General features: G+C 37.5%; 2 protein-coding genes across 7 annotated transcripts in view; one reads left to right on the forward strand and one right to left on the reverse strand.

Moving 5' to 3' along the window:
- The first annotated feature begins 3773 nt into the window (after positions 1–3773).
- Positions 3774–25448, forward strand: part of SETD9 (SET domain containing 9) — a 30251-nt gene continuing 8576 nt past the window's right edge. The window contains exons 1-6 of one of the 5 annotated variants that reach the window (XM_033179605.1): positions 3777–4272; positions 5693–6060; positions 7504–7627; positions 8369–8484; positions 9344–9449; positions 11290–11710. In XM_033179605.1, the coding sequence (XP_033035496.1) occupies positions 4175–4272; positions 5693–6060; positions 7504–7627; positions 8369–8484; positions 9344–9449; positions 11290–11377 (900 nt within the window). In that variant the 5' untranslated portion in view covers positions 3777–4174 and the 3' untranslated portion in view covers positions 11378–11710. The other 4 variants (XM_033179609.1, XM_033179608.1, XM_033179607.1 and 1 more) reach the window with 4 other exon arrangements.
- The window catches only part of MIER3 (MIER family member 3), a 33339-nt gene continuing 21892 nt past the window's right edge, over positions 14002–25448 (reverse strand). Inside the window, exons 9-13 of one of the 2 annotated variants that reach the window (XM_033179603.1) lie at positions 25340–25421; positions 23492–23583; positions 18310–18437; positions 18086–18228; positions 14002–17980 (exon numbers count right to left, since the gene is read on the reverse strand). In XM_033179603.1, coding sequence (XP_033035494.1) covers positions 17523–17980; positions 18086–18228; positions 18310–18437; positions 23492–23583; positions 25340–25421 — 903 coding nt within the window. In that variant the 3' untranslated portion in view covers positions 14002–17522. Of the gene's footprint in view, positions 17981–18085; positions 18229–18309; positions 18438–23491; positions 23587–25339; positions 25422–25448 lie in introns of both variants that reach the window. The other variant, XM_033179604.1, reaches the window with a different exon arrangement.

Below are 25448 nucleotides of genomic sequence, written 5' to 3' on the forward strand. Positions count from 1 at the left end.
AAAATTAAAAAATTAGCCAGGCATGGTGGTGTGTGCCTGTAATCCCGGCTACTTGGGGAGGATAAGGAGGGAGGATTGCTTGAACCCAAGAGTTGGAGGCTGCAGTGAGCTATATACCTTGTTTCAAAAAAGAACATTTTTCCTACACGGTATTTTTGTGATTTATAGCATAAATGGGCTTTAAATGGAAAAACACAGCACATACTTTCTTATCTTCAATTGGGTAGAGTATTTAGGGAAACTGGAAACAACAGGAAGTGGGAAAAAGAGTCAGAAGAAGAGAGTAATTTTGGATAGCAGCACATCTCCATGCCCATCATGGCCAATCTTTTGCTTGTTATCTATGATGTATTATAAAACTGTCAATTTGTCATTCTTCATCCATCTGTATTTTAAATGTTATATAAATCAATAAAGACATAGACGATTTAAAAGACACTATGAACCAATGACCTACTTGATATTTATAGAACACTAAACCCAACAACTACAGGATACACATTCCTTTTACCTGAACACGGTATATTCACCAAGATAGAGTGCATGCTGGGACATAAAACAAGTCAATAAATTTAAAAGAATTGAACTCATTCATGTTTTCTGACACAACAGAATTAAACTAAACACCACTTACAATAAGATATCTAGAAATCCCAAATATTTGGAAATTAAAAACACATTTCTAAATATTTCATGGATTAAAAACATAAATCACAAAGAAATTTAAAACATATTTTGTACTGAATGATAATGAAAATACAACATATCAAAATTCCTGAGATTTGGCTACAGTAATGCTTGGAAGGATAGTTATAACTTTAGATGCTTCTATAGAAATGAAGGAAAGACCAAAATCAGTGACCTAATATTTTATTCTGACAAACTAGAAAAAGAAGAGAAAAATAAACCCACTGTAAGTAGAAAACATAAAATACTAAAGATAAGAATATGACTGGTCACAGTGACTTATGCCTGTAATTCCAATGATTTGGGAGGCATAGGCAGGTGGGTCACTTGAGGACCAGTTCAGGCAACATAGTGAGACCCCATCATTAAAAATAAAAAAAGAAAGAAAAAAGACAAGAACAGAGGTCAACAAAATAAAAATTAAGCAGGGAAGAGTAATAAAGCCAAAAGCTGTTTCTTTGAAGATTGACAAACCCTCAATTACACTGATGAAGAAGAGAACACAAACCACCAAAATCAGAAATGAAAATGGGCTATTACAACAGATCATACAGACATTAAAAGGCTAGTAAGACGGTATTTATAAACAACTTTATACCAAGATATTTGACAATTTAGATGAAATGAACAAATTCCATAAAAATATAACTTACCAAAAAACACAAGATGAAACAGACATTATGAATAGCCCTGTACTTTAAAATAAGTTGAATTCATTATCAAAGAAAATTACAAGCCCAGATGTTTTCACAGGCAAATGCGATCTAAAAAATTTTAAAACATACTTCAAAATAATGTGGGACGACAATAGCACATTTTAAAACCTACAGGATCTGACCAAAGAGGTACTCATAACTCAGCAGTTATGTCAGAAATCCAAGGGCAGATCAACATTTGACAACGTGTCATCATTCACTACATGAATAAAGGAATAAAAACTATATGGTCATCTCAATAAACAGAGAAAAGTATTTGATATTTATCATTCATTTAAAATTTAAAACAATAAAAAATTTTTGGAAAGTCAAAAACAGAACTTTATAAAACTTCATAAAGTATACCTACCAGAAAATTACAGTAAATACCAAACTTGAAGGCAAAACCTCAAAACTAGAAGAATGCAGTAGACTTACACTAACCAATAAGGATAGATCTTCAAGAAGTATTTTTGAGTAAATCAAAGAAGTTGTGGATCCTTATAGTATTTTAACAATACTCACAAAATACTATGTATTTTCTATAAAAACATACGCAGGTATGTAAATACATAAAAATAAAACTGGCAGAAAACACACCAGTCTGATAATTTCTGAGACGAGCCAAGGACCAGGATTGGTGGAAGTACAAGGTACAGAGTTTGGATAAGGGTGACTTAAGCTTTAGCTACCATGTTTCTATTTGTATAACTTTAGATGCTTCTGTCAGAAAAGAAGAAAAGATTAAAATTAGTGACCTAATAACCTACTTTAAGAAACTAGAAAAAGAAGGTTTTTATTAATTACTTACCTAACCAAAATTTAATACCATAAATATAAAAAACACTGTAAAAAATACACAAAAACTGATTTTTTTTTTCTTTTTTGAGACAAGTACATTACCATTGGTAAAGATTAAAGTAGTTCTTTTGGGTTCTTTATTAAGTTTGGCGACTATAAAGAAACTTTCTTGTATGCCACTTATTAATACATCCTGGAACTGAATTGACTCCATTTATCAAGTCAGGTAAATCTAGATTATGCCAAATTATGAAACACAGAGTCTGAGAGAAAAGCCTCTAGAGTTTGCTAACATTCTATACGATATGAATGAAATAGAGACACTGGTGGAGACTTTTTCTCTTTATTTCTTTCAGAATAGAACAAATTAGTCCCGCAGCTACTGGCAACTGCCTTTTTTTTTTTTTAGACGGAGTCTCACTCTGTCACCCAGGCTGGAGTGCAGTGGCGGATCTCGGCTCACTGCAACCTCCGTCTCCCAGGTTCAAGCGATTCTCCTGCCTCACACTCCTGAGTAGCTGGGACTACAGGCACGTGCCACGCCCCCCCCCCCCCCCCCCCCCGGCTAATTTTTGGTTTTTTTGGTTTGTTTTTGTTTTTGTTTTTTAGTAAAGACGGGGTTTTGCCATGTTTGCCAGATGGGTCCTGAACTCCTGATCTCAGGTGATCCACCTGCCTCGGCCTCCCAAAATGCTGGGATTACAGGCATAAGCCACTGCGCCCGGCCTTGGCTGAGTTTTTATTAGATCTGAGCCGTTCAATTTCAACTTCTGTTTAGGATCCAACCTCACTCTCAGGCAAAGAATAGAGGAAATGATACCAATGTATTTATCTGTCAATAAACACTTGGTGATTTGAATATGGTTAAGGGATTCCTGTAGTTTGCTCCCCTTAAAAGTGAACTTTGTCCAAACATGCTCTAAATATGTGTGTGAGTGTGTATGCATCTGTGCCTTGGCGAGGAGCAGTCGTAAAGGTCCTCTTAAATTTCACCTAGAGACGGACTACTTACCACCTCATCCTCTGAGGTCAACATTAGCCTAATAACCAAAGCCAGATTAAGATTCTACAAGAAAACTACGGAACAATATCCATGAACCCAGATGCAACACTTCTAGACAAAACTTTTCCAAATTGAATCCAAGACCATATTAAAAGGACAAAAGCATCTCAGTGGTTGTTTGGGGACTGGGGGAGGGGCTGGATCCCTATCTTGGTTGTGGTGTCGAAAACCTATCAAATTGTTCACTTTAAATATGTGCGGTTTATTGTATCCCAACCATACCTCAATAAGGCTGTTTTTCAGAAACATTTGCCCATGTAGTTTTGCCTTTGGGGTGAATGAAGAGAAAAACGAGTGAAAACTGGGCGTCATGACATTTTGTTCCTTAACGTGTATATATTCGCAAAACGCCCAAACTGGTAACTTTGGGAACACGGGTTCACGCAGGAGAAGGGCTGCTGTGGGGGCAGGACTGAAACTCGGGTTCCCGAAGTCGGATTGCTCGGGGACCACGGAGAGAAGGGGAGAGAACGTCGAGGAAGAGGCAGAGCTGAGGCGGACGGAGGATGGAACACAGAGCGCGGCCGGGACAAAGGGGCAGGCCAGACCGCCGTGACAGAGAAACCAGGCGGTCCGCTCCTGGGATGCGGTCTCGGGGGCGAGTTGGCCCCTGAGGCCCGGTGACCCTTCGCCCGCAACCAGGGCTAGCGCCTGTGTGCGCCCACGGAAACACCCGACCGACTGGAGAAAGAAAAAGGGGTCAGGGGACCTCCTTCCAGCTCTACGCGCCTCTCATTCAGAGGTAGAGGTCAGGAAAGGGGAAGGACCGAGCCCCAGAGCAACAGAAGTCAGGCAGTGCCAGGGACACTGAGGGCGGAGCCAGGGGAAGGCTGCCGAGCGCGGTCCTCGCTCCTCCCGGTCCGAGACGGGCCCGAGGCCTGGATCCGCCTTCCCCGTGCCGTCCTGGTCAGGGCCCCGCGGGGCAGCCATGCCGGGACGTCTGCTGCGGGGCCTGTGGCAGCGATGGGGCCGTTACAAGTACCGCTTCGTTCCCTGGATCGCGCTGAACCTAAGCCACAACCCGAGGTGAGAGGGCGGGACAGCAGAACGAAGGGCGCCTGCCTTCAGTTCCCAGACGCCACCACGGCCGCGGGACGCGAGGCGGACTGCCTGAGGCGGACTGCCCGCCTGCTACGGGCAGGCCAGGGAGGGCAGGGACTGAGGTGGGCGGGCCGGGTGGGCGGGGACTGAGGCCGCGGAGGGGTTTAAGGACCCTGGGCTAGAGGCGGGCGGGGCCGAGGCTGGTGGAGTCAGAGGCGAACTGGGAGCCTGAAGTGGGCGGTGGCTTCAAGTGGGCGGGGCCTATGTCCTCTTTCCCAGTGTCCGCCGCGCTGCCGGGCCCGGCAGGCGGGGCTCGCCAGCCGGAGGTGTCTCCTATTTTGTATTGCGTTCGTCACTGACTAGGGACCTTGTATCTGGGCAAAAAATGGAAACTTTTTTAAAAGACCTCTCTTACCGCGTGAGAGTGCGTGGCTTTTTCTCCACCAGGCCTTAATTAGGTGCTTGAATTTCCTCAGAAAAGCCAAGCCAGGGTTTATTTTCATAGTTCATGCAAGTACTTCACGTGGTTAAAGAAACCCGTCCCGGCTGTGAGAATAGCGTGGAGTAGCTCGTGCGTTAAGAACGGGCAGAACGCCACTCAAAAGCAAGTCGGGATGGTGGGTTTCGGATTGGGGTGCGTCCCGCAGGCGTTATTAAGGGCTCCCCAGTGATCAGCTCAACACCGTGCTCACCAAAGAGGCCGACCGGGCCTCCCTGAAGTCAGTGTCCGAAAAATAGGGAAACAAAGCGCTTTCCCGAAGGTTGCATACTAGGGAAACAGGAGATCAGTTGTATCATGACTACGGAACCGTGAGGCGGGAATTACAACCTTTTTGTTCAAGTAAAAATAATGCAGTTAGTACAAAAAGGTAATGATTATGGAAATAAGAGATGCAGTCATTGAAGACGTTAGTACTCCTGGAGAGAATGTCACAAAGTATACGATGTTGAATTTGTCTTTGAATCTACAAGGCCATTTTTAAAAAGCAATTTAATGTGAGGTCATTCATTCTCATTGTGATGACATTCAGCTTGGCTGTTGGGTGTAGTACGGGAAAGAGCTGAACTTAGTTTCTGCCTCTGGCTCTCCCACTTACTGGCTTTGGGACCTTGGGCAAGTTCCCTAACAACTTTGCTTTCCTTGTCTGCAAAAATGGAAGAATGTAAGGACCCCACAGCATATGGTATAGAATGGGTCTTTCATAATTACTGGCTGCTTGGGTGGGAAGTGTTGGGAGTTAGCTAACTAGAACTCCCCCAAACCTTTTCTGAACTTAGTTCCCAGCCCTTCACACACATGAGACTAAGCTTATAGTTCCTTAAGGCCAAGAACCCAAAAAGTATGCAGATAAGTTTGGCTTTTACCAGTTGAAGGGTAGTGAATAGAAACTTTTCCCATTTTCAGGACCCTCCGGTATGTTCCAGAGGAATCCAAAGACAAAGTTATCTCAGATGAAGATGTCCTAGGAACGTTACTGAAAGTTTTCCAGGCTCTATTCTTAAATGATTTCAATAAACAATCAGAAATCTTGACTATGCTTCCGGAATCTGTTAAATCAAAATATCAAGACCTACTGGCAGTTGAACATCAAGGGGTGAAACTGCTTGAAAACAGACATCAACAGCAAAGTACCTTTAAACCGGAAGAAATTCTTTACAAGACTCTGGGTTTCAGTGTTGCCCAAGCAACTAGCTCATTGATTTCTGCTGGAAAAGGTGTCTTCGTTACAAAAGGATTGGTACCAAAAGGCGCAGTCGTATCTATGTATCCTGGTAACAGCACGATTAATATTATACTTTGCCAAGCCTCTTATGTATTGATAAATATAAGTTCAATAAAATACCCAGCCTTGCAATCCTTAGAGTAAGGGATTAAATTGGAAACTCGAGTTTCCATAGATTTTTATAATTCTAATTCGGAAATTAACTGTTTGTAAATTGTTATATGTTAGAAAGTATCCTGGAGTATTTGTTGGGATAAATGCACTTTTTCTTTCAAGGAAAGCTTTATTGTCAATGTTTAAATTTAGAACATAGTATGACCCACTTTGACAAATTACTTAAAAAGCACTAGAGAAACATGTCAGTTTGGTTTGATAGCTAAAAATAAAAAATGGTATGGATAGTCTAATGCCTGTAATCCCAGCACTTTGGGAGGCCGAGGCGGGCAGATCGCGAGGTCAGGAGTTCGAGACCAGTCTGGCCAAAATAGTGAAACCCTGTCTCTACTGAAAATACAAAAAATTAGCCGAGTGTGGTGGTGTGCGCCTGTAATCCCAGCTACTCGGTAGGCTGAGGCAGGTGAATCACCTAAACCCGGGGAGGCCAAGGTTGCCGAGACTGTGCCATTGCGCTCCAGCCGGGGCGACAGTGTTAGGCTCTATCTCAAAAAAAAAAAAAAAAAAAAAAAAGGTAAGAATCAAAACGTAAAAGATAGCGTTTAAACCCATAAATCACCGAATAAAGACCTTCCTGCCCTTTCTATGCTTGGAAAGTAAGGCAATTTCTTGGCACAAGATCATTTACTAGAATGCTAAATAGACTATGTTATGTGTTAAACTAACATTATATTATTTGGTATAGTGGAAAGTGTGTGTGTGAATATTTGAGTCAGATAGACCCAGGTTTTTAAAAATTCATTCTCCTGTTTTCTAATTTTACATCCCCAAGCAAGGGAGTTTCAGTTTCCTGCTGTACAAATAACCTGATTTTGTAAAAACTAAATAGAATAAATCATAATAAAACAAGTTTAATAAATAGATTAACATGCCTGGAACACAGAACGCACAAGGTAAATATTTTCTCATTTCCTCTTTTGCCAGTGAAAGGAGAAACAGCCTTAATGTCAGACTCATCTATTCCCATATGTGTCTACATTATTTATTAGCAAAATAAATTTCAAACTCTTTAGATGTTAAATCATATTCTACTTAAAAATATTTATGTTCGTGTGTGTATGTGTGTATATATATATATATGACTTTTTAAAACTGAGTCTAAAATGTGTTGTTCATATTATCATTAACCAAGATAGCCATATTCTATTTTGCCATGTGGATAACCTGGTTCTGTGCTCCATCTGCTATTGGGCGTTCACTCTTTAAAAGGGAGAAAGTAACTAAACAGAATGTGATTGTGTTCCAAAGAGGGGTTCTTACCGCAGTGTTTATGATTTTTCATGTTGCTGTAATATTTCTTTGTCTTGTTGTATAATAGGTACAGTATATCAGAAGTATGAGCCGATCTTTTTCCAGTCCATTGGAAATCCATTTATTTTTAGATGCCTGGATGGGGTACTCATTGATGGGAATGACAAAGGAATATCAAAAGTTGTGTACAGGTAAGTGATGTCCATGTTCAAATTTAATTATATGAGACAGAACCACACTTATCACAATGATTATGACTGACAGCATTTGTGCTTTATTTATTTTTTATAAAAAGAGATGGGGTCTTGCTATGTTGTCCAGGCTGGTTTCAAACTCCTGGCCTCAAGCGACCCTCCCATCTCGGCCTCCCAAAGTGTTGGGATTACAGGCTTGAGCCACCGCATCCAGCTCAGCATTTATACTTTATTTTATTTTATTTTTTACTTTATTTATTTATTTTTTGAGACAGTCTCACTCTGTTGCCCAGGCTGGAGTGCAATGGTGTGATCTCTGCTCACTGCAACCTCTGCCTCCCGGGTTCAAGCAATTCTTCTGCCTCAGCCTCCCAAGTAGGTGTGACTACAGGCATGTGCCACCAGGCCCAGATAAATTTTGTATTTTTAGTAGAGATGGGGTTTCATCATATTGGCCAGGCTGGTCTCGAACTCTGGACCTCAAGTAATCTGCCCACCTCGTCCTCCCAAAGTGCTGGGATTACAGGTGTGAGCCACTGCACCTGGCCAGCATTTATACTTTAAATAAAATTCTGTTTAGATAGCTGCTGTGTAACAACTCAATTGCCCTACTGATTATACAAAAGCCTTTTTTTTTTTTAAAGAAAAAAAGCACTTGTGTCATTCTAGGTTAATTCTGTATTTTGGAATTCTATTTTAAGGTACAGATCCATTAGCTAATGCTTTCACCTGTTTCAGATCTTGCAATGGGAGGGATCGACTCGGCCCTTTAAAAATGAGTGATAGTACATGGCTAACGTCAGATATTCATAACCCTCTGGCTGTGGGACAGTATGTCAACAATTGTTCCAATGGTAAGAAGGCATCATGGGGCTGTGAGACGCGATATAGCAATGGCTAATTCTACTCCTTTGTCATATGACTGAGTGCCAAGGGCAGTTGAGTATAACATATAATAAGCTAGTCAAGTCCTTAAGCAACTATCACTTTTGGGCAGACAATATCAGAGAATTGGGGGAAATGATATACATTATTTAGAATTGTTTACTATTTTTCTTCTGATTTTGCAGTGAATATAGGCAATTGATAACTGCCCTTTGATCATTATTATTTTAGCATTTAAAAATAGAAATTATTATGTCAGTACTTCAATATAGCCTTGTAGATTAACGGCTAGACTAGTATCTGCTTTCTTTTGCTAAGTTTGTGAGTTACTATATCTTCTTTAGGAGTTGACTTTCCCATAGGTAAAAGTTTGATTGATTGACTACATTTAACATGGGCTTCGTCGTTAGTGAGAAATGAAGTCCAAGCCTGACTCGTTTATTAATATTTAACCTTTAACATTTCTGAGCCTCTATTTCCTGATATATAAAAAGTAAACAAGAAAACATACATATATGTTTATTATGTATATTGGTATATATTATCTAAACATATATGTTTATTATATATGTTTATGCAAAAAGTAAATAATAAAAAGTTTTATATATGCCTTATTTGCTTTTTGAATATTTGATATATTTATGATTTACCATATATGTATCTGCAAATTAAGTAAATAAAATCTAACAGTGCCTGGAACATGGTAGTAATTATTTTGAGCATGTTTTGATAATTTAGAAAAACAGACATTAAGTGTCATAATTCAGTTCTGTTTTCCATGACCTTGTATAATGGCTCTTTTTCTAAAAATTATGTGCTTGTTCCTAGACAGAGCAGCTAATGTCTGTTATCAGGAATTTGATGTGCCTGCAGTTTTCCCTATAGAACTGAAGCAGTATCTTCCAAACATTGCCTACAGCTATGACAAACAAAGGTTCGTTTGCTAAAAGAGCATTTCATATCTTCTGCTTATGCTGTACTTAAAAAAATATAGAAGAAAAAGCTATATAGAATTTGGGGTAAGATTTTTTTTTAGTGAAAAATTATAACTTAGATTTTTATGTTCACACCTTAACCTGTTAATGTAGGCTTATTTGAAATTTAAAATTTTCATTTAACTTAGCTCAGTCTGCTTATTTTTACCCATTTTTATTCTATGGCAATACTTCATAAGTATCCACCTTAAAGTTTTTTCAGATAATTCTGTTGTTTTCCCTACCTACAAAATCTTCAAATATATTTTTACTTTATTCATTTATAATATCATGTTCTCTACCTTATAAGAAAGCATCCAAAAGAGGCCAAATTACACTATGATTTCTTTGCCAATTTCACTATTAGTTTCTTAATAATGAAAAAAAGGACTATATTCAGAAGACACATATTTTAACATAGCATTTATTTTCTGTTCATTCAGTGGAAAGTCTACCGAGAATATTCAAATAGCAATTTTAAAATATAGGTAATTCTGGAGAGCTAAGAGTTCTTTCTTAACAGTGCTGTAGGAAGATATAATCTTTGTATTATTTTGCTGAGTTGCTAGCAAACTTTATTTTATATAGGACCTATTAAATTGTCCTTGTAAGATGAATGACATGAAAACATGAACTATTCTCTATACTTAAAACTTGAGGTCAGACATGGTGACTCAAGCCTGTAATCTCAGCACTTTGGGAGGCCAAGGTGGGTGGATTGCTTGAGCACAGGAATTTGAAACCAGCCCAAACAACATGGCAAAACCCCTTCTCTACAAAAAATACAAAAATTAGCTGGGTGTGGTGGTGCTGCACCTGTAGTCTCAGCTACTTGGGAAGCTGAGGTGGGAGGATCCTTGACCTTGGGATCAAGGATTGCAGTGTAGGTTGCAGTGAGCCAAGATGGCACCACTGCACTCCAGCCTGGGTAACAGAGCCAGATCCTGTCCCAAAACAAGAAAAAAACAAAAACAAAAAACTTGATAACTTTTGCTTCTCTGCATGTGTATGTTTGTGTGTTTAACAATTAGCTTTTCTTAGCCATATACTCCAGGGGATGATGTTATTAGAATGTTGAATGTGTATATATAACAATATCTAGGCTGGGTACAGTGGCTCATGCCTGTAACCCCAGCACTCTGGGAAGCCGAGACAGGTGGATCACAAGGTCAGGAGTTTGAGACTAGCCTGACCAACATGGTGAAACCTTATCTCTACTAAAAATACAAAAATTAGTCAGGCGTGGTGACATACCTGTAATCCCAGCTACTCAGGAGGCTGAGGTAGGAGAATCGCTTGAATCCGGGAGGCGGAGGTTGCAGTGAACCAAGATCATGCCACTGCACTCCAGCTTGGGGGACAGAGTGAGACTCCATCTCAAAAAAAACAAACAAACAGTATCTTATGATGTCTAGGAAAAAGCATTTTTTAAAACTCTAATTTTAAGTAATGTTTTCATTTTTCAGAAGATACAAATGAACACAAGAAAAACTATAATGTCATTTTTAAATCCTTTTTGTGATACTAGTTTTGGGGGCCTAAACTTAGAAACAGTGTTTTCAGAAGAAGTAGTCAGTTGTATAAACATTGATTTGTGATTTTTTAAATGATATAGATAATAACTTTAGAATACCTGCACCAGGGATAAGAACTATTTCCTCATGGAAATCAAATGCATAAACTAAAATGTAAGAAACCTGAGTAAAGTCACATCTGTAAAAGCCGTGTTGGTTATATTAAAAATATGAGCTTATATTTGTTAATGCTCTACCTTTTGTATATCTTTCTTTTTGTTTTCAGCCCACTTCGATGTGTTGTTCTTGTCGCACTTAGGGACATCAGTCAAGGAGAAGAGCTTTTTTCAAACTACTACACAATTGTCAGCTAACTCTGTGAATCAGAAATTATTAGGTTTTCTACTCATCTATTAATTCTAAGTGTTTATTGTTAATCACTTCTCTGAGTTATACCTGTAAAACAAATATTTTGAGACTTAATTGGAATAGGAATTTTTTATGTTTTTGTCGATATTATATTTATGTTCCAATTTCATGATAAAAGCTACTTGCTTCATTACAATTTCAAATTTGTAATGCAATTTCAATTTTAATTGGTTTTCACCTAAATACACAATAGCCTATTAAATTAAAACCTACTCTTTGAAATTGTAATTTCAATTTTTCTTTTGTTTATTTTGTAAGCTCTGTGGTGGTTTATAAAATTGTAGCCAGGCATCAGCAGTTCTTGTAGTACTGCTGATGTGTACAAACTTCTGTAAAAACTTTATTTTTACAGAATTGAGTAAAAAATATCTATCGTGTTGCCATGAGTAAATTGGTATATGTATGTATAATGTAAAGATTGCTGTAGCTGGATAAGGGGAAAATGTGAGGTCATTATACTATTTTCTTTACTCTTTGAACATTTTCACACCAAGGAAAAGGTGAAAAAAAGTGCAAGATAGTGTTGGTGGGAGGAACACTTATTCCCCGTGTCTCATGTCTTCATGTGGAGGCTTCCACTAGTAATGTTCCTAGCCTATCTCTCCACCCACTGGAGGAAGAGTGACATCCTGATTATGTTTGGAAAATAACTAAGCACCCATGTCCTATACCTTCCTAGTTCCTTCTCTGTGGACTCTGGCTGCCAGCAGAAAGAATGTGTCCTGGCAGTTCTCTGCCTTGTGCAGACAGTAGCCTGTAGCCAGCCCAGGCAGTGACAGAGTCTAGAGGTGTGATATATTGGCAGGCCAACCTGGCTGCAGCCCTGAAGCTGCCTTCCCCAGTTTTATTAGCAATAGTTACTTTGACCTCCATCGACCTGACTCCCGCGCTCTCAGTTCCAAACTTGGATAGGAAGGAGGGTGTTCTTCACTGGGACCCTCAGAAATTCGTGGAACCTATATAACCAGATCTGACCACCTTCACTTCCTTACCACCAGCTTTACTCACCTCGTTTATTGCTATTTCAGTAGCCTCTCATTGCCTTCCTTGTTTCCACTCCTGTCCCCCTTACAGAACATATCACCAAGTGTGATTCTTTTAAATGAAAGGCAGGTATTGACATACGTCTGCTCAAAACCCTCTCCCTATGAAGTCCTTCACATGCATGAGCTGCTCAGGATCTCAGAGCTCCTCTCCTGTTCTCCCCTTGCTCACTCCACCCCAACCCACACCTGCCTCTTGGCCACTCCTCAAACCTGCCAGGCATATTCCCACCCCAGGACTTTTGCACTTAGTTCTCTCTGCCTGTAAACATCTTCCCCCAGATAGCCACATAGCTTGTTCTCTCCCTTCCTGTCACCTCAGTAAGGAGCGTTGCCTCATCACGCTATTGAAATTTACAATCCCTCACTGCCCCCACCCCGATATATTCTTCATTCTCAGCACTTACCACCAGCAAACATACCATAGATGGAAATTATGGCCAAAATGACTTCTAGTAACACAGATGTAACTAGAGATTATCCTGCTTCCACAGGCTTTTCCGTCTCCTAAAGCCTGAAATATTATGAGCTCTCACATGGCACTTTGTTGCATTCTTGATGTATTCAGAATATGTGTGCTTGTCCCTGCTCTGAAGGCACTTCTGTGCATGTGTCCACCACAGAGCCCTATGCGCTAAGGTCCTTTGGTGTCTGAGAAGGAAGGAATGTGGTTTTAGTCAAGTAACCAAAGCAGAGGAGTCAAGGTTTTTGCTTTCCTTTTATCCCCTTCTTGGCCTTGTACAAACTTTGGATGTCTGATCACTGCATCTTAAAAATGGAACTACATAAAGTTCTGGTCTGAGCAAATGAAATATGGGGACAAACTTGTGAAATAAGGCCAAGATAGGAACGTTAACTTAAAAAGATGTTTAGGAAAGATATGACTAGGGTCAAACTACGAATCATATGGATAAGAAAGACTAGTTGACCATAAATGTAGTCTGTCAAGTAATATTTGACCAAATTTCAGATCTGTCTTCCTAAAAGACAGTTACCTAGAACAGTGTTTGAAACATAATGTTTCCTGAATTAAACTAAAAGTATAATCCTTACTTTGGGATTTTTTTTTTTTTTTGAGATGGAGTCTCGCTCTGTTACCCAAGCTGGAGTACAATGGTGGGATCTCAGCTCACTGCAACCACCGCCCCCAGGGCTCAAGCAGTTCTCCTGCCTCAGCCTCCTGAGTAGCTGGGATTACAGGAACGCACTACGTCGCTCAGCTAATTTTTGTATTTTTAGTAGAGACAGGGTTTCACTATGTTGGTCAGGCTGGTCTTGAACTCGTGACCTCATGATCCGTCCGCTTTGGCCTCCCAAAGTGCTGGAATTACAGGGGGACTTTCATTATAGATGGAAAACTATTATAGAGGATTTAAGGAAAACATTTAATCTACCAACTTGACTATATCTTATTTACTGCATCTAAAACCAATTTAACAGTGGTATAATATCTACCTATTTGCTATAGCTTAAGATTCATTAAATAAAATATCTACTTTTGGCAAATATTCACACAAACCAAGAAAAAAAGATTCCCAGATGTTTATTTCTGGAACTGTACACCAGGTATTAAAGTACAACAAATACAAAATAATGCTCAAAAAAATCAGTGTTTATGTACAAATATTAAAATCAATGCAACAATAGCAACTTCCTCTTGAACATCTGATACTGAAACTTGTTCTGATTGTCACTAATTTATCTCATACTCACAGGGTACTTATTTCAAACTGGGACAATTGGAATCACTGGTCATCTAAGAGGAATATTAATATCTACCATATTTAACAATAAAACTAATAGTTTCCTCCATTTAGTGAAAAAATTAGGAACTTTTTTAAAAAACATAGTAATGTCAATATTTTATAAATTATTTCAATTTCCATTTGTAGACAATGTGCTTTGAAACTCTGGGCAATCTCCTTGTTGGTCAGGTTTATTGTTTGTTTACATTCAAAGTTGAAATATTCACTAGAGACTTTGGTTAAATTAAATAGTATCACTAAGCTCTATTAGATCTGATGTTCTCAAATATTTATGACCTTCAACATTTTAAAAATTAAAAAGGAAACGATTGCACAATTCTTTGACCTAATTGTACAGATTTTAGTATTTTTTAAACAGTAATCTACATCCTTCAAGTAAATTCAGCAGCTGACCATGACAAGAGGAAAACTAAACATTTAAAAAGCTAGCATGAAAAAGATGAAGTACAACTAACAAATGTATTGCTATAATCACAGCACCAGTTACACTTCTAAATGAATCCACTGTCCTCTTCAAATTCCCTGTACATAAAAGATATATCAGCCAACACTGCAACTGCTCACCATGAATTTTTGGTTTGTTCATAAGAAAATAATGTGGCAAAGGAAAAAAAAACAGCAACAACAACAAAAAGAATTTATCACAGTTTGTTATAAGAATTGTGCTTAACACTTGATAATAAAGGCATTATTGTTTCTTCATGTGATTGCAAATCAGGTTGTTTTCTTGCTTCCAAATGCAATTCTTTTAATAAACAGTAACAAATTCTCTGTTAAGATGTTTAAACTGAGAGAAAAAAACAGTAAATCCAGCTTTTAAAATTCAATAAATAGCTATTTTACATGGATAAAGTCATAGTGGTACAATTTATGAATGTCACATCAAGCATGCACAAAAATGGTATTATACATGGCCGAAGTAGTCAGAAAATATTGAATTAGATCTAAAAAGATATGAAGAATTTACACTTATATACAAAAATCTTGCAAATTATTGCCTCATTTTAACAAGGAATTAAAAGTAAACATTACCAGCTAGTTAGCACTCTCTAAGAGGCTAAAATCAGATTGGCATTTAAAAATCTATTAAACTAGCTGGAATTTATTTTTCTCTCATATCATTTTCTGGATTTTGGTCAAAAATCTTTAAATAACTAAAGTGTCCATTCAACTTGCTGATAATCAAAACTTTAGATAAGAAACACTGTTTCCATCTTATATCAAGACCCCAGCAATGCATAGATAAACTGAATATATTACTGCATCAGCTACTGAGAATGGGCATGTTCATTTAAGTGCAACTGGTATTAGCATTCAGTCATCTTTGTGTAAATTATTTATACAGACCAGCCACTGTAAACCCAGAGTGAAAATTAAAGTTATAACAATGGAAGATTATGGCCAGTATCTTAACTAAATTATAGAAAGTGTACTGATTTTTAATAAAAGAAATAAGGTTCAAAGTTTAGCACAACAACACAGCAATAAGAAGCTAACAACTTGGATAAAAATATAAGAAAGTAACGCAGAGCCCAGGCTACCCATTATTTACTGTGTGCATACAGGAATGCTATACTTCAGATGTATAAATTAGAGACTGATTTTAAGTTATTAATTTAACTACTTTTTGTCCACTGTGCTAAACTAAATTTTATACTAATGTGCTACTGCGTAAACACTTCAAAGCAATCTTCATTAAAATGCTGCAAAGAAAAACAAGAATACACATCATCCAAAACTAAGGATGTCATTGCAGTTCACAGTTTGTATAATAAATACCCTCCCTTTCGATCACTACTAAGATCACTACATCCTATCTACTCATCAGCACAACCTTGAAGCAACTTATACTTACAAATATTAGCAATGCAGCCAAACATTTAAGTTTTTTGCAAAGCAACTAGTAAAAGTCAAAACTTTTAATTAAGACGGTGCAAAAAAAGGTAATTCTCTATTTTAACAGTACTATAAAAGCAAAGATTACATCCTAATACTGTATTACATATTGTTTGATTCACCTTATAACTTAAAAATGCATGTTTATAGCGCAAAAATGGCCAAAGTTTAGGACAATGGCTTCTCATTCACAATATTTGGAATAAAAATAAAACTGAGTTTGAGATACACCTGAACATCTATCAATTTTTAAAACTTAAAGTGGTAATGTACCATTCTATTTCAGATAGGAACTCACATTATTCTTGCCAACTGTTCAAGCTTAACAAAAAAACTTAAATATACTTCAAGGTTCTACTGCATTAGGTATAAAATCTAGAAGTCCCTCTAAATATTAACACTTTGAACTGCAGTGCTACAAACAACTTAAAAGGTGTCCCAAAATGTAAACCATTGAGTGGCAATATCCTAGGCTTTGTAGACTGTGCCTCCGCAAGTCAACTGCCTCAGGATAAACTAAATTATCAATGACTGGTATGATTTTTAAGATTACAATCTTGACAATGGTGGGCAAAACCCCATCTGAGTACCACATCTTCAAATGCCAAATTTGCAGCCAATAAATGAAGTTACACAGAAATCTCCTGGCAGTAACATGACCAATTCTGTGTAAGGTAGCCCTGGTCTAGAATTTTGAAACAGGATCCAAGCAAGCGTCTTCATTATTTGCACACAGTTCCTCGTGCTGGCTTCCATAAAGATGGACTTGCTGTTTTGTAAACTGAAGTGCTCTAGTTGAATAACATGAGAGAAGTTTCCATTTTTAAAAAATCCTTGCATGTTTGTGCAGTTTAAAGAAACCTACCCCTGCTTTTATTAAGAAAATAAAACCAAAAAAATGCTACATTGAGCAGGGATCGGGATCGGTACCTGTAAACATTGTTATTCCACTGCATCCATTATGGCAAAAGGAATTTACACAAAAAGAGGCCACACCATTCAGTTCAGAACATCTGTGCTGGTTTTGAGCTGGTGGCCTCTGTCTACAGGTTTTAAAATTGGGAGTGAGGGCAGTGGGGAACAGAATAGAAAAAGAAGGGAGTGGGGAAGAGGTATTGGGAGATGAGGAAGAGAGAAGCAGAGCTTAAAGCTGCACCACAGAGTTCAATCTTAGTTCCCAACTCTGCTGATCATAGTTCATTTCCACATTTATGGATTGAAAAATGAAAATACTCTTGATAAATCAAGATATAGTTCTATACATACTGACATCACTGATGTCATAGTGAGAAAGGTTCAAACTTCCAGTGAAAGACTATGCAAACCTGATAGCTCCCCTCAAGTTTACTGGTACTGCACACGCATTTCTGGGCTCCTCACTCAGGTCACTCAGAGTGTAGGGCCGCGTGCTGATGCAGAGCATGGGCACTGATGAAACCATTGGTCTCGTTGGCAGAGAGACTGCCAAAGTCAGCCACAGAAACAGCCATTTTGGCACTGGTGATGTGATGTGTGTGATTTTCAAAGTCCACACCCAGGTTATTTACAGAAACTTCATTCATAAAGGATTCAGGGACGGCAATGCCCATTTTCAATCTTTTTGCTGGTCTCTCTGATTCTTCACTGCACATGTTCATAGGGTTTAGCTCCGAGTGATAAAATCCAGTCTCGAATAAATTAAAACAATCACTTTCCCCATTGCTGGGCAGGGTGAGTAACTCTTCTGTTACAACAGGCACATGATTAACTTGTCCACGGGGTGTGTTGCCCAGTGGAGGAAAGCTATCATCCAAACAATTCACATCTGTGGGGTCGCAGACAGTTGCTACACTGTTGGTCAAAGCTAAAAAGGAATGGAAAATTGTTTAAGTAAGTGGTCCTATGACACGAAACAGAGGACACAATTTTGCAACAAACTGTACTAAACACAAAAAGGTCTTCATTTTACCTGTCAAGTCACTGGCAGTGAATGAGTTGAGAATGTTTAGTTGTTGATCAGGAATAGGCTCAGGCCGGTTAGAAGTTAAGGCTGAAGCATTTACCGTCCCACCCAAAGCTTCTGTTTCATCTACTAAACGATCCATATAGTCCCTGAAAAACACACCACAGTAATTCTATGACTGTATATCACAGTTAAAAATAAGTCTTTGAAGTCAAGGCCACAGTACTTACGTAACTCCAGGGTGATGGTTATATCGTTTTTTCCCAAATCTTGTCTGTTGAGCAAAGTAATCATAACGTTCAGATTTCTTCCACATATAGTAGAATGCTACACATTCAGCAACTGTCCGAGTTCTCACCTAATGAGAAAGTTGAATTTTTCAAAAACCAACAAACTCAACCATTTTTTTAAGCAACTGTTTTTCCCAAAACTACAACTTCAATCCATGGGTCTTATTTTCCCATTATATAGTTCTGAACACTTTTAATAAATTATAAAGTTCTGAACACTTTTATTAGTGGAATGCCTTTACATTTAATAATGAGGCCATTTTCAAAAGCCCAAGGTTTTTTTTTTTTAAAAATCAGAATGTATTAGTTTATAAAACAAGTGTGTATCCAAAAATTATCTTACACCTTTACTGAAAATCTTAAACACTAGCATTCTTTACTTTTCTTCACTGAGCTCTATGATTTTGACTATAGTGAGGTTCTTAACTTTGGATTAACTAACCTCTGAGGGGTCCATAAATGGATTTCATTGAAATCTATTAATTCACAAAATTGTATTTAGGTATACTTTTCTGGGGAGAAGGAATGCAGCCTCATCAGATTGAGTTCCACTATCCAAAAGAGATTAAGAACCCTTGGCAAATGGATCAACAGTCTATAGCATCTGGAATTTAAGATGACTTGTTAGCTAAAGGCAGGGCTTTCTCCCTCCAGTATGTTTGGTTTTTAGATCCAACAGATTTTGGAAATAACAATAAAATTTGAGCCTCACCAACCTGGTTCCACACCCAAACCAGGGTTCCTCTAACCACATACAGCCACAGATACGAATTCAGATGTATGAACAAAATTTTTCATCCTTATTCAATAAACGCTTTCTCCCTTGCTTAATCAGTACCCAATAAAGAAGTTTCAGTATCTCTAACCTGACTCCTGAGCAAGTTGTGATATAAGATTACTAATATACGAATAAGGTTTTTAAACCAAGAAATACAGTATACCTTTCAATAAACATCATTAACTATAAGTCTTCACAGAGAATGCCGGCTTCGTGGGGCCACAGACCTTTTCTGTCTTACTCACTGTTGTATCTCTAGTGTCTAAAACAATGTCTGGTAAGTGAAGTGGAAGGACGTAACTGTTTACAGAATGAATGGATACAGTGAATTTCATAAGTCATTACAAAACTGATGGTTTTATTTTTACTTAAAAGGACAATCCAGACTTCTTTAAAAATGTCTTATCCACTAAATTATACGCTTTATCTCATCTTTGAGAAACATTAGATTTTCAAACGTATAAAAGTGTGAAATTTTCAACATCAATACTGGAAGGTCTAGCTAATGCAGTAAGACAAGAAAAACAAAAAGTATACAGATTGGGAAGGAAGAAATAAAACTGTCTCTGTTCACAGGTGACATGACTGTCTATGTAGAAAATTCCAAAGAATCAACAAAAAATCTCCTGTAACTAACAAGCACTTACAGCAAAGTTTCAGGAGACAAGGTTAACATACAAAAGTCAATTGCTTTCCTATATAACAGTAATGACAATTGAAATTTGAAATTTAAAACACAAGACCATTTACATTAGCACCCCAAAATTAAAATACTTGGGTATAAATCTAACAAAATATATGCAAAATCTATATGAGAAAAATGACCAAACTCTGATTACAGAAATCAAAGAAGAACTTAATAAAGAAATATTCTATGTTCATGGATAGGAAGACACTTCATTATTAAGACATCAGTTCTTCCCAGCTTGATCTACCGATTCAGCACAAACCCAATCAAAATCCCAGCAAGTTATTTTGTGGGTATCAACAAACTAATTTTATATGGAGAGGCAAAATACCCAGAATAGCCAACATAATATTACAAAAAGATTAAACCAAAGTACTGACACTCCCCAAATTCAATATTTACTATAAAGCTATAGTAATCAAGACAGTATGATATTGGGGGGGGGAAGACAAACAGATTAAAGGAACAGAAGAGACAGCCCAGAAATATACCCCACAGATACAGTCAACTGATCTTTAACCAAAGAACAAAGGCAATTCCATGGAGGAAGACTGTATTTTCCACAAACGCTAGTACAACTGGACATCCACATACAAAAAAAATAAAAAACAAATGAATATAGACATAGGCCTTACTCCTTTCAAAAATTAACTCAAAATGGATTATAGACCTAAATGTAAATGTAAAACTATAAAGCTCTTAGAAGACAACAGAAGAAAATAGAGGTGACCTTAGGTTTGGCAATGCTTTTTTAAATAGAACGCTAAAAGCATGAACAATCAGATGAAATTCCAAGTTGGACTTCATTAAAATTAAAAACTTTTACTCTGCAAACACACTGGTAAGGGAATAAAAAGACAAGCCTCAAAATGGAAGAAAATATTTGCAAAACATGTATCTAATCCAAAATATACAAATATATACAAATAACTCCTTAAACTCAACAAGAATACAAACCACCTAATTAAAATCTCGGCAAAAAATCTGAATGAACACCCGAAAAAATAACACAAATGGCAAATAAGCATAAGAAAAGATGGTCAACATCATCCTCATGAGGGAATTACAAATTAAAACAATAAAGAGATGGTATTAAAAACTACCACAGTGGTGAAATCCAAAACACTGACACCACCAAATGCTGGTGAAGATGTGGAGCAATAGATCTCATTCATTACTGCTGGAAATACTAAATGGTACAGCCACTTTGGAAGACAGTTTGGCAGTTTCATGCAAAATAAACATATTTTTACCATTCTATCCTGTAATCCTTACTCCTTCGTATTTAGCCAAATGAACTGAAGACTTACATCCACATAAAAACCTGCACATGAATATTTATAGTAGCTTTAATGATAATTGCCAAAACGTGGAAGCAACCAAGATATCCTCTAATAGGTAAGTGAATAAATATGCTGGTACATCCACATAATGGAATACTGTTCAGTGATAAAAAAAGAATGAGCTATCAAGCCTCAAAACAAACAAAAAACCCCACGGTGAAAACTTAAATGCATATTGCTAAGTCAAAGAAGCCAATCTGAAAAGGCTACATACTGTATAATTCCAACTATATGACATTCTGAAATGGCAACAGTAGAGACAATAAAAAGATCAATGGCTGCTAGAGGTTGTTAGGGAGGAGGGGGAAGGGACAGGGGGAAGAAGAAAACATGGGATTTTTAGGTCAGTGACACTACTCTGTATGATACTGTACTGGTGGATATATATTATATATTTGCCAAAATCAATGGAATGTACAACATGAAGAGCAAAGCTCAATGGACTTTAATTAATAATAATAATGTATCAATATTGGCTCATTAATTTTAACAAATGTACCACACTAATGTAAGATATTAATAATAAAAGATAAAATAATAACTATAGGGGTAGAAGGGACATATGGGAACTCAATACTTTCTGGTTAGCTTTGCTGTAAACTTTGCTGTAAACCTAAAACTGCTCTAAAAACTAACGTCCATTAGTTTTGTAAAAGCATACAATACTGATCTACCCCCGCCCACCAAATGCTTCAGAACCCTGCCTTCCTTTAGGATGAAAAGAAGAAATAAACAAAACCTATTTTAATGAGAATTATTCCAAACTATTCTAATGCACACAAATATGTATTTTGAATAGACTTTAGTTTTTGGCCGGGCGCGGTGGCTCAAGCCTGTAATCCCAGCACTTTGGGAGGCCGAGACGGGCGGATCACGAGGTCAGGAGATCGAGACCATCCTGGCTAACACGGTGAAACCCCGTCTCTACTAAAAATACAAAAACTAGCCGGGCGAGGTGGCGGGCGCCTGTAGTCCCAGCTACTCGGGAGGCTGAGGCAGGAGAATGGCGTAAACCCGGGAGGCGGAGCTTGCAGTGAGCTGAGATCCGGCCACTGCACTCCAGTCCGGGCGACAGAGCGAGACTCCGCCTCAAAAAAAAAAAAAAAAAAAAAGACTTTAGTTTTTAAGAACAGTTTCAGGTTCACAGCAGAACCGAGCAGAAAGTAGAAAGTTCCCATATATCCTGATGTTCTCCGACTTTCAACATCCTACATTGAAGTAGTACATCTGTTAAAAATCAATGTACCTACACTGACACATCAACACCCAAAGACCATGGTTTACATTAGGGTTTACTCTTGATGATGTACATTCTATGGGTTTTGACAAATGTGTAATAACATGTCTCTATCACTACAGTATCATCATACAGGATAGTTTCATTGCCCTGAAAATGGTCTGTGCTCTGCCTATTCACCTCTCCCTCCTGCCTCGGCCCTGGCACCAGTGATCTTTTTATTGTTTCCAGTTTTGCCTTTTTCAGAATACCATATATTTGGAAACCTACAGTATGGAGTCTTTTCAGATTGGCTTCCTTCACTTAATAATATGCATTTAGGATTTCACATGCCTCCTTGTGGCTTGTTAGCTCAATTTCTTTAGTGCTGAATAATAGTCCAGTTCTGGAGGTGCCACAGTTTGTTTATCCTTTCATCTCAAAGGACATACAGGTTCCTTCCAAGTTTTAGCAATTGTGATGAAAGCTGCTATAAACACTTTTGTGTGGACATAAGTTTTCAATGCATTTGGATAAATACCAAGGAACAGGATTATTAAATTATATGGTAAGAGTATGGTTGGTATTATAAGAAACTTCCAAGCTATCTTCCAACTTGGCTGTACCACTTTGCATTCCTACAGGCAATGAATAAGAGTTCCTGTTGCTTCACATCCTTACCAGCATTTGGTGGTGTTAGAATATGTTTCTAGTTGTTTTAGCAAAAATGATTCTTCCTTCAGCAACAGCTGTTCTCACTGCTGAAGAGAAATTATTTTGAGGCCACAAACCTCTGAATGGCTTGGTAAGGAAAGAAAGTCAAGGAGAAATCAGAATGAGACTTCCTAAAAAATACAGTGAATCCACTTTCTATGTTAACTGTTCATGTGGAAAGATATGTGAATATACTATCAGCCATTCCATAAGCAGGCTGTGGCATCTCTGAGCAAATTAGTTATGTTAGAATGGTATCTGAAATGCTAAGGGCAGGGGAACGTTAGTAAGTTGTTGCTTTTTCCCTACTTAACTGACTTATAAATTAGTTGCTTACATTCATTGTAACTAGTAATTTATCTGTACTAATCTCCCTAATTTACCTTATTCTTCTGTATAAGATGAAAATCTTTTCCAAAAAGCATGAGTGCATGTTCAAAGCTTCGGCATTCTTCTTCCGTCCATGCAGTCATTCCTTCTAAAAAAAAATTTTTAAATAAAATTCGTGGGCCCCCAAATTCTCTTATGTGAATCACTGATTTATTTTCAGTTAAGTTTTCCCTGTAAAAGGTCATAAACTCTCTCTCTCTCTCTCTCACACACACACACACAACACACACACACACACACTCTCTCTGCATGCAGATTTTAGTTAGAATTACCAAAAGTATACAGATCAAGTCTAAAATACAAAAATATAAACAATGCTTTTTTCCACTACATTATGGGATGAGAATTTAACATTTTTCTATAACATGCTTGTTTTTCTGATTAAAAAAAATTTTTTTTAACAATGAGCATATTTTTAATTAGAAAAAAAAACTCTCCTTTATCGAGGGAAAGAAGCTCTGTTTTGGTCTTACATCGAAACCACAAGTTCTAGCCAGGTGTGGTGGCTCATGCCTGTAATTTCAGCACTTTGGGAGGCCAAGGCAGGAGGATCGCTTGAGCCCAAGAATTTGAAATCAGCATGGGCAACATGGAGAAACCCTGTCTGTACAAAAAAACAAACTAGCCAGGCGTAGTGGCGGGCACGTATAGTTCCAGCTACTTAGGAAGCTGAGGTGGGAGGATCACCTGAGCCCAAGAGATCAAGGATATACTAAGCTGTGATCATGCCACTGCCCTCCAGCCTGGGAGACAGAGTGAAAAAAAAGACAAAAAATAAAACCAAAAATTATTTAATTAGAGACCATAATTAAAGTATAATCAACAAATATTTATTTGAAATTGATGTGTGGAGTGCTATACTCTGGAAATATAAAGGAAATAAGAAACGGTCCATGCTCTCAAAATAATAAATCCCATTCAATTTCCCAGCAGATGTTAATGTTGGTGAATTCCCTATCTACCTAGGGCAGAGACCTGGAAGGTCTTCAAAGAGTCATAGCCTAGACTTAAGATTAGCTATTACTCATCTGTATCTATGAAGTGTCTTATTTGGTACTGCAGACCAGGTCCCCAAAGCCATTAATAGTAGTCCATAATAAAGGTGAAAAATAGTTTGAACTAAGGAAGAAACCTGTATTTTGAGAGTTTTGAGAGTCTAAAATAATTTTTTTTCAAAGAAGCAGCTTTTCTAAGGGAGACATTTTAATAGACTATCTCAATTCGTAAGTTTAAATGTATTATTTTTAGTTTTCATACTTTTCCAAGTCATCTAGTAATATTACTAAGTATTATTTTCATTCTACACATATTTAATGAAAGCTATGGTGCATGCAATCCATTTATATGACAAAAAACACTAAAATAGAAGCTAACCATTTTCCTTGACAAAATGTAAGAACTATAAAATGTTATTACATGATTACTAAAAATACACTTCTTGAAATAAATTCAGTGGAATATATTATACATGTTTCTTTTTTAATCTTTAATCTTTTCATTTCCTGTCTGGCTAAAAAAAAAAAGAAAAAACTTTTTTTCAATGAAATCATAAAACTATTCTAATTACTTTGGACATATTGTCATCTCTGGGGTCTGCTTTGTTCTGTAACTATTTCTTCCAGAAAGTAGAGGTGGCAGGGGGGTGACTAATTTGTATTTGAACAATCTCTGATACATCTAAAAATAGAGCACAAGAAAAGGAAAAATTATTTGCTATGGAGCTGAACCAGATCTTAAAAAAGTGTTACAGGATTGCTCTGTCCCTTAGGATACTTTGCTTATTCTGATCCCCAAATGACCATCCCTGTCATGTCCCTCTCTTAAACCCAAGTGTTTCTTACCTTGAGAGGCCTTTCCATTGCAGCAGTATCTTTCGATTGCTTCCTTTATATTGTGGTTACACTTGAGAAGTTCATATAATGCCTGGGGTGGATATTCAATAAAAAGTAT

The sequence above is a fragment of the Trachypithecus francoisi genome, unplaced genomic scaffold, assembly GCF_009764315.1.
Source record: "Trachypithecus francoisi isolate TF-2019V2 unplaced genomic scaffold, Tfra_2.0 Lachesis_group2, whole genome shotgun sequence".
NCBI classification, from domain to species: Eukaryota; Metazoa; Chordata; class Mammalia; order Primates; family Cercopithecidae; genus Trachypithecus; species Trachypithecus francoisi.